The sequence below is a fragment of the Sinocyclocheilus grahami genome, unplaced genomic scaffold (genome assembly GCF_001515645.1).
Source record: "Sinocyclocheilus grahami isolate Dianchi unplaced genomic scaffold, SAMN03320097.WGS_v1.1 scaffold1705.1, whole genome shotgun sequence".
NCBI classification, from domain to species: domain Eukaryota; kingdom Metazoa; phylum Chordata; class Actinopteri; order Cypriniformes; family Cyprinidae; genus Sinocyclocheilus; species Sinocyclocheilus grahami.
The window spans coordinates 247,071-257,107 of record NW_015506884.1 but is presented as its reverse complement, the minus strand read 5'-3'; the positions used below and the strand labels follow the sequence as shown (position 1 = coordinate 257,107).

Genomic DNA, 10,037 nt, shown 5'->3' with positions numbered 1-10,037 from the left:
TTTTAGTGAATTGTTGGCCTTCTGGAAAGTATGTTCATTTACTGTACATGTACTCAATACTTGGTAGGGGCTCCTTTTGCTTTAATTACTGCCTCAATTCGGCGTGGCATGGAGGTGATCAGTTTGTGGCACTGCTGAGGTGGTATGGAAGCCCAGGTTTCTTTGACAGTGGTCTTCAGCTTATCTGCATTTTTTGGTCTCTTGTTTCTCATTTTCCTCTTGACAATACCCCATAGATTCTCTATGGGGTTCAGGTCTGGTGAGTTTGCTGGCCAGTCAAGCTCACCAACACCATGCTCATTTACCAGGTTTTTGTTAAATGTGAGCCAAAATCATCACAATTAAAAGAACCAAAGACTTAAACTACTTCAGTCTGTGTGCATTGAATTTATTTAATACACGAGTTTCACAATTTGAGTCGAATTACTGAAATAAATGAACTTTTAATTCTAATTTATTGAGATGCACCTGTAGATGCAGGGATCATATGAGATTCTGACATTTTTAATGTCCTCTACAAATCATGTCCAACAGTCATTTTGAAAGTAAATGGTTACCTTTTCACACACTCTGAAATTCATGTATGATTTATTCTCAACAATGCATTTCAATTAAAAAGAATGCAAATTGTTCATAAAGTATTGTAAATCATGTTATCAGGGGTGTAAACTACTTACTCAAATCTAAAAATATACTATAAATGTGCTAATCTAAATTATTTTTAAGGTCTCTACATCAAGTACAAGTAGATCATTTGTAGATTTTGTAAAACATACTTTAGTATTTTGTGGATTATTTTATTATAATATTATAAATATTAAAAATTAAAAAAATTATTCTTAATTACATTCCAAAGGCATTTCTCCTCACATTTTTTTATAAGTCACTACAACACCGACTTAAACCAATGCATCACTGAAAATAAACCATTTTATTCAGAACTCTAACAACTGTAAAGTTAACTGTTGACTAATTTAATGTTTAACAGTTTCAGGTGGATTATATAATCACAGCAATTGTGATTAGGCAGGTTGCTTAACAAATTTTATGCATCAAATTTGCATTAATGAAAAAATCTCTGCTGTCTCTTGAATACGGTCAAAATGATGTTAATGAAATCTGGAAACTTTTTTCACTCAAGTGTATTCTTGGCGAGATACTTTTTTTTTACAAAGTATCGATACTTTCATTTAAATATAATTTCTCACCATTTTTTACCTTTCTGCATGCAAACCAATAAAGATTATATTGATATGGTTGACTGGTTACTTTCTTCATAATTGTTCCCTTTCATGCTTTGTCATGTGAAACCTTAGAAACTGCACGTACACGCTATGGAGAATGACATATTGTGAATAAGGACTTTAAAAAAGGATGAGAATTTAGTTAACTGACCTTAATCACAATCTAATCTGTACCCACAACGTCTTATCATGAAGGACGTTTTAAACACATTGTCTTGTCATATCTGTTCATGATTGTTTTAATGAGTTGAACATAAAAAGTCTATGTATAATTGTATAAACAGTCTATGTATAATAATTATACTATGTGTAATTGTCACCATAATGGTTGTTAGTTATTAATTCAAGCTAACCAGACCATAATATAATTTATACATTTTTAAATAATTAAAAATAAAAATCTTATCACCAAGATATAACTGTCAGTTGTGAGAACTGACTGTGAGAGATGCATTGTCCGGGGTATTTAAAGTAGTTTGCAAGTGATTGTGTTTGTGATGTAAAAAGTCATGACCTGTGGAGTTCACGCACTCACATAACTGTTCGACTGGTATCTTATGCTGACATTTCTGTGTCAAATTACACAGTGTGATAGAACACGCAGCGTGATGGAAAACAGGGTGAGAAGTCAAATGTCAGAGGTTACAGTATGTCACCTTCCTATTGGCTCAACCCTGATTCTGATGATGATGTCACAGCGAGTAAGGAGTGAAAGGAGATGCTGCCCTTCATATAGAGATCACCTCACAGCCTAGGATCCAGCAAGACCCAAACTTTCCAAAACCCAGTCTCTTGGCAGGCAGATTTTTCCAGTGGCTCTGTAACTTGACAAGGAAAGGTATCCAATTTTGACACATATACCTCTGTGCATGTTAATTTTTAAACACAAAGAGTCAGTGTCAGTTCAGCTCAATGTTTGTGTATTCCTGCGCCAAATATAAGAAAAGAAAAAACAAAACACATATATATATATATACTGGTATAGGTATATATCAAATATATCAACAGATTTTCAACTGAACACAAAAGGATGCCTTTTCTCAGAACTAATTTCACATTTCTGATTTTTGCAATGAGTTTTAAGTGACTGTTAATATAATTTTTTTTTAGTCAGTGTATTAAGTCACTACAACTTACTGAATAATTAGTGTCTCATCTGATCACTCAATGAGTGTTTCATCCGCGGAAAGACAGGTGATTGAAAACACTGTCACATAACCTCAGAAAATCCATCCAGTGTCCATACACTAGCGAGAAAATGTGCACTAGAGAGGAGAATTTTGCAAAAATTACATTTATTATATATTTTTACTCATATAATGACTATTTTTTTGATTATAATTAATAAAAATGTATAGATATTACTTTATTATAAAAATGGTCTATAAGAACTTGTATACAAATCAATTGTTACTTTTAAGCTTAACAATAGGGTTCCCTGTATAGTTTAGTTTAGAAAAATTGAGAAAAAATAGCTTACACAATCACAAGCTTGTTAATTATTCCTGAATAATTCTTCACTCCAGGTTTGAAATAAATTGAAGTTTTAGGTTTCCCGAGCAACATTTACTAAAATGTATACGTTAATGTTAGATATTTTGCTCCAACTGCTGGTTAATCAGATGATAGAAATAAGAGAAATAAGTCCCAACAGACTAACATTTGAAGTTACCATAAGTATAGCTGTGTGGGGTAATGTGAAGTAATCAGCAATCATAGGATTTATTCATGCGTTTTTATGCCAGGTTGGAGTTATACACAGATTTTCTGTCATGGTCTAGGACCCCCTGAATTAGCCTTGGCCACCCGAGCTCTGCCACTGTATGTGCTGACATTTATTTCTCATTAAAAAGACCAGACCAGTTTCTTTAGTCTCACATCAAACGCAAACTGAGATGCAATTTCCACAGAGAGTTCAAGAGGTACAGGCTCAGGACCGAGAAACCGATTTGCAGACTTTGCCGGCTTGCAGTGTAATTGAAATGTAGAGCTCCTCCTCTCCTCTTCTTTCCTCTTCACTTTATAAGACTGCTGTGTCTCTTTGAATGAAGAGCTCTGAACTCTGCGTGTGTGGAGGAGTGTAATAGACTGACCTTTCAGTAATTTTGTCATCTCGTTCAAATTCACTTCAGGCCTGTTTTCTGACATTTTCTATTCATTCAACCAATTAGCACTTCATGCATCTGCCTACTCTCCCTTGGCTTTTGTGGAAGTCTCAGATTGAAAGCTTCTCTGAGGAAAATAAGGAATTAACTGAAATTTCTTTCAATATCCTGATGTCCTCCAGCTGAAAAGAAATCTCTAACATCAGACCGCAATGTTAAGTTTGATTGAAGTATGAATACAAATTTTATTGATAGTGTGTTGAGTGGCTTTTCAACAAGTTATAAAATTGGAAAAATTATTCACTCTATATCATCTTCATATAGCACTACATACATTATATCAGTGCTCAAACGTTTAAAAGCACTTTACTGAATTTACTGGGTTTTGTGTGTGTGTGTGTGTGTGTGTGTGTGATACTTTTGATCTAAAGACTAGAAACCAGTTTCAAGCATTTAAGCTTAAGATTAAGCTTAAATTTAATTCATTTTGTAGATAAATTGTTCCATATGAATTTCTTTATAAAACTAAAACTGAAAAGATGAAAAGAATGAGCTGAACTGGATAATGAAGTCAACAAGAGCTTCAGCTTACATGTAAATTCCTTCAGTACTGTCTAAAAAGCAATTGTGGATGAACATACCTGAACTTGTTTGTCATAAGTTTAGACAACACCAACTATCTAGAAACTATCACAGAAAGACTGTGTTTACATTTATATTGACTCATATATATATATATATATATATATATATATATATATATACACACACACACACACACAAACAAAGAAAAACAAGTAGATAGAATAAAAAAATAGTAATTATTTTGAATTAATGCTATTCTTTTAACTTTTCTATTCATCAAAGAATCCTGAAAAAGTTCAACAAAAATATTAGGCAGCTCAACTGATTTCAACATTTATAGCATAACTGAAAAGTGTCATTCAGCTTTGCATCACACAAATAAATTACATTTTGAAATATATTGAAATGTGCTGAATGTATGGAATGTCAGGTGTCGAGGAAGAAAGACTGTAACAATAATCATGATTTTATGGTGAATCCACACTCATGCTCACAAATGCAGTGTTTGCAAGATATTGTCTAAGGGAAACAATGATGGCAAACATATTCATGTTTTTAAAGGCCAGTTTCTAGATTTATTTGCATTAATGATGCCCAGATAGACTCTGCAGTGGTGAGCAATCCCACAACATGAATGAATGAATGAATCTGTCACACTACTTGTGCAGCAGTAGATGCAAAAGGCCTGGTGCTCCCTCTGCTGCACAATGCATGTAACAAAGATTTTTTTTAATGCATTTTATATGACATATAAGAATCTGTCAAATGCAATATGACAGAGTTTAATGTGATATTCTAAACATGAACAGGCTTTTTTACATAACCCTCAGACATACAGATCTAGAGTTCCAGTGTGACACATAAAAACAACTGCAACTTACTTCGGCTGTCTGATGCTTTTATATATTAGAAGGGCTTTCCTCTGTGAATCCTTATCGCTTGGCAACAGAAGCTGTAAGGCTTGAGGGTGATTGGAGGAGAGGAACGCAAGGTAAAGCATGACATTCAAGAAGCAGTGAATGAGTCCGTCCCCTCCACCTTCCATCAGTCAGAATGGATTGGGAGAGCGGCAGACCAGAAAAGGGAAAAACACAAAGTGTTCAAATAAACTCTACAGGGTATCCTTTTCTCCTAGCTCATGTGGCCCCAAAAACACCCCAGGGCACCAAAATGTAGGTAAAAGGCGGTAAAAAGAATCCGTCCTGACACTTACAAGCTCCCACAGAGACTTGAAGCTCTCTGCTTATAAAATATTGAACAGCTAACACAATTCCATCTCAGAAAAAAAGCTTAAAAGGAGGTGCAAAGACAGCAGGGAATGATAAAATGGCTACTCATTCTCACCAGCAGAGGTCAATGTTTTCAAAGCATTCACATATGATTGCTCTGCTCAGTTTGCTGGTGAGTCTGCAGCAGCTGAATGTAAATGGCTTTATGAATGTGTATTATTTGCATAAACCAATCAACTAATAAATAAACAAATGTAATCGTATAATATTAATTATGGATCATAAAAGCAGATTGCAGTGGCAGTGAAAAGGTCACTGACATATGATTTAGTGAATGCCCAGACAATTACAATCTGTGTTAAATAAATGTAATTGCTATGAGATGCTATGGAGAGGTCCAGGAATCTGCGTGAGTCTTATTCAGTACTGATGGCTTGGAACTTTGTCAGTACTTTTTGTATCATTTGAACCCAGTTGACTTTTACAGTGCTTTGTTTTTGGAATGATGAATTTTAACATGCATTTCCATGAGATGACAGCATAAAACTGATGTTTAAGTGATTCTATATTTGTAAGATAAAATATTTGAATTAATAGTTCACAAATAAAGTGTGAGTGTAGGTATTTAAACATGTACTTTCACAGTTCAGATGATTGCTGTTAGATTATCATTATATCAGATTATCATTATAATATAAAACATATAGCAAAGTATCACATATAGAACAGAAAAAAAGACAATTTTCACAAGGATTGTAACCTGTACATTGGAAACCTGTACTGTGGGTGAAAAAACATAGGGTACTTGAGCTTGTTTGTCAGAAGATTAGACAGGACAGGCACTAGAAAGACCTAGTGAATATATGTATAAATCCAGATGAGACATGAGTTATTTGAATTCTCTGTAGTTTATGCAAAGATAAGCACATATTGCAAATATGTGGAATGATAAAGTTGCGGAAATATTTGAAATATTAAAAATGTTAAATATTTCAATATATAACTGCATACTAAAACACAATATAATATTGATCATATTTAGATTACACATTATTCATATTAATAACATTAACAATATCACTTGAGAACACAAACTGAAAAAGTTAGAACTGCAATTACAATACAAAAGAAAACTCCATAGGAACAGCGATTATATTTGTAGGATTATATAATACGTGTGGAGAGTTTATTTCAATATGTAACTGAATATTACAATATTTTATATGAATCAATATGGATCATATTATATTAAACACTTGTGTATCCTACCATTTAATATTATCATTTGAAAACACATGTTCCAACTGCTTTTAGAAAATTTGAACTGTAATTACAAAACTAAAGTTTGCAATCTCTCAATTTTTCTGATAAACTGAACTTGTCAGTCTGGTCAATGCGAGGCTGCTTTCAGTGCATGCGAGCTCCTGATGAGGCCAGTGCTAGCTGCCTCCCGCTGTCAATCAAACGATGGCGTCATGTATCCCCAGCGTTTCCGGTGCAGGTAGGCGGGGCTCTGCTATCCCGGGTCTGGATTCTTCATTCGGGAGCGCTGGACAAGGCTGAACACGAATGCTGCCATATTCGGCTCCACAGAGAAGCACACCGGCTAGCGCAGGTTTACACGCAAGGAAAAGCACCCATTCCCGGTTTTTGGGGGGCGTGTTTATGTAGGTTAAAGGTGTGTGTAGTTCTTCGTTAGGGAGGTTATCATTGAAGATTTCCAGTTGAGCGGAATGAGCGTCCGGTCATCCTGAGACTCGACGGGAGAAAAGCCCCACACATCCCGCAAAGTGGAAACTACAGATTTGTCCGGATTAAGGCAAATGGAGCCGACAGGGCCTCGGGAGTGAGGAGGGGGGTGGAAACGCTGGAAAGCAGCGGAAAACAACCGGGTTAGGCGCATTAGGGCTTCGTTTATCTAAGCACAATGTTGGGCACATTTTGCTAGCTGGCTAGCTGTTGGAGTCTGGGACTTCAGAGCTCCACACATATCAGCCAGATAAATCCTATTTGTATATATTTACAACGCTCATCCTCGGTATATTAATCTCAACAAGAGTTGTTTTATCCTTTCTGGCTGTGGGAGTGGTAGCCAGGCCGCTAAACTGGTAGAAAATGTCTGCGAAGGTGCGCCTGAAGAAGTTGGAGCAGTTGCTGCTGGATGGCCATCAGAAAAACGACCGGTCATTGAGTGTGGAGACACTGCTGGATATTCTCATATGTTTATACAACGAGTGCAGCAACTCGCCCTTAAAACGGGAAAAACATGTGACGGACTTTTTGGAATGGGGTAAGTTGATGTGTTTTGGTGTACTGACTGCACTTGGGTATAGAAATCAGTGCGTGTGCCTTTAAGACCTGTTTATCTGTAATTACATTTGCCTTAATCACCCAGCTGACTTCAGGCTATTGTCAAAGTTGCTGCCGTGACATTTGCTCTTGGGATTCCTGGCCTCGTTGTTTTGACAATACTTCTTGCCATCTGGTTGTTCCAGCTTTAATATTCAACAGCAAGCACACATGTTTATGGATAGTATAAGGGAAATGGTGCGAAGTAGATGCTGCCATTGAAGTTTAATCTGTTCATGGCTTTATAACTTTTTGAGGGTTTGCTTTAGAGATGTGTGTGTATATATGTATATGAGCAAAATATGCAGTTTATTGCAGGTATTACGTTTTTTTTTCTATAGGCAAAAAATAAGATTAAATTCTGATTGCTTGGAATGTATATCAATGAGTTTTATAACAGTATAACAGACTAGTTACATAAAATGCTTGTAATTGTCAGTTGCTACCCTATAACTCTGAAAAATATGGTGTTTATTAGATTATAAGATGATATTTAAATGCTAAGTTTTATTTTCAAAAGTTTGTCTTTTTAATTGTGGGGGCAGAACATAACATATAATAAAATGCAATATAATGATGATTGAGAGATAAACAAATGTTCCTCAAATGCCTGATTTATTATGTTTTATACAATTTTAACATGACTTTTCTAAAAAATAAAAAAAAATGTATGGATAATCAAGTAAACCTAAATTGCTTCAGTCCAGTAAATGTTCACCTTGAAATATTAAAACCAAATGAAGTTCTTGCATTTACTTTATAAAAATCATTAAAGATTTCACAGCAGGAAGACACATGAACCCCAGCCTGAGGGTGGATGTTTTTAAAATGATAAACTTTCAATCAGATGATGAAAGGTATGTAGTAGTAGATTGTGTACAACAGTTTTTTTTAGGAATATCTGCTCACATGCATAATATAGAGACCTTAGAAATTCATCAGATATGACACAGTAGGCTTTATAGGGTTAATCAGATATTGCTGATAAATATCGGACAAACCAGTTGGACTTTGTTTTCGAGGTTAATGTAAATATTTTCCTTTATAATGTTTGGGCACATGGATTCCTGTTGATGTTCTTGCATTTATGCTACATTAGTTGTTGCTTTTGCCATTACCGTTTGCTTGAGTGTGATGCTCATTAATCAGTCTGACAGGACTGTCTTTCGGTCATTGTGGTCTTTAAGAGTCTGTTGCTTTCTGGAAGAGTTCAGTTTAAAATGTAAACAGGACTGCAGTAGGTGGGTTGCCCCTTTTTGGGCTCTTCCTGGTCCTTTTGATTGAGGTTGGCCTTCACAGTGAGTGGATTCTCTGTACTGGGTGTTGGGTTGACGTCAGTAATGAGATTACAGCCCAGTGTGTCTGCTCCTCTAAAGACCGCCAGTGTCCTCGTGCAACCCGTCACTAGCAGGTGCCACCTCACATCCCATCACTGTGAGTGAGCCATAGTATGACCCAATTTCCAGGAGTCATAAACTCCTCTGTTCTTGTCTTACTGCAACACTGGTAGGCCACACGCTTTCTTATGGTGCCCTTGACTGTGGAAGTTAACGATTTACATGGAGGATGTTATGCTGGCGCCGGTTAAACACAAGCAAAGCAATAACGTCATTGTAAATTGCAGTATTGGCAGAATGGTATTAGCTCTCAATATGTGCTTTCCATTTTATAAAGTGCTCCTCAAGTGAAGATCTTAGTATGGCCACTTTTAACCGTGGAATTGTAGTACAATTGTCAATTTACCTGTTCTGGTAAATACCATATCTGCTATTCACACATGGTTTTCTGTCTTTTAACTTTTGTCAGTTTTGAATTGCTACTGTTGGCACATCAACTCCAAAATAGTGTTAAATCTCTGTGATGTTTGCTGGAAATGAACGATTGACAGTTTTGGTGGAAATATAGTAAGATAATAAGAGAAGCTCTAACTGCAGTCTGTTGACTGAGTTCTTCATCTGCTGATATAGCGAGAAACTTCGTTTCAGTGTCTGTCCAATTTGATGACATTTAGATAATCACAGTTTTTGTCCCCCACTACATTTGTTGAGTAATTGCATTAGCTCTTTCAGAACTTTCTGATTGGCTGAAACACTTTGACTCCAGACTTATTGTTTAAGAGTGTCCCGACCTTTTATGTGCTTGAACACATAATTTTATGGCTGTGTACTAGGGCTGCAACAAACGATTATTTTGATAATTGATTAATCTAACGATTATTAGAACGATTAATCGACTAATCAATTATTTCACTGATTAATCAGTAGACACTTATTGATTATTCAGCTTTTGCAATTAGTTAAAATGTTGAGTTATACATATTCTAACAAATAAATTAAGGTAATCACTTCAGCTTTTGAAAGTCATATGATGTAATTACAATTATACAATACATTTATACAAATAAATATATTTGGCACACAAAATGAGATGGCAGAAAAACTCTTATTCACCATTTAATGAGCTATATGAGAAAGTAGCTGAATGACACATCATTCTGCCTAAAATCTCTTTTTGTAAGTCATATG

General features: G+C 35.4%; 1 protein-coding gene across 1 annotated transcript in view; it reads left to right on the top strand.

Annotated features, from left to right (window-relative positions):
• The first annotated feature begins 6,677 nt into the window (after positions 1-6,677).
• The window catches only part of LOC107572141 (serine/threonine-protein kinase MRCK beta-like), an 82,591-nt gene continuing 79,231 nt past the window's right edge, over positions 6,678-10,037 (top strand). The window contains exon 1 of the mRNA XM_016258553.1: positions 6,678-7,453. Within this exon, the coding sequence (XP_016114039.1) occupies positions 7,279-7,453 (175 nt within the window). The 5' untranslated portion in view covers positions 6,678-7,278. The remainder of the gene's footprint in view (positions 7,454-10,037) is intronic.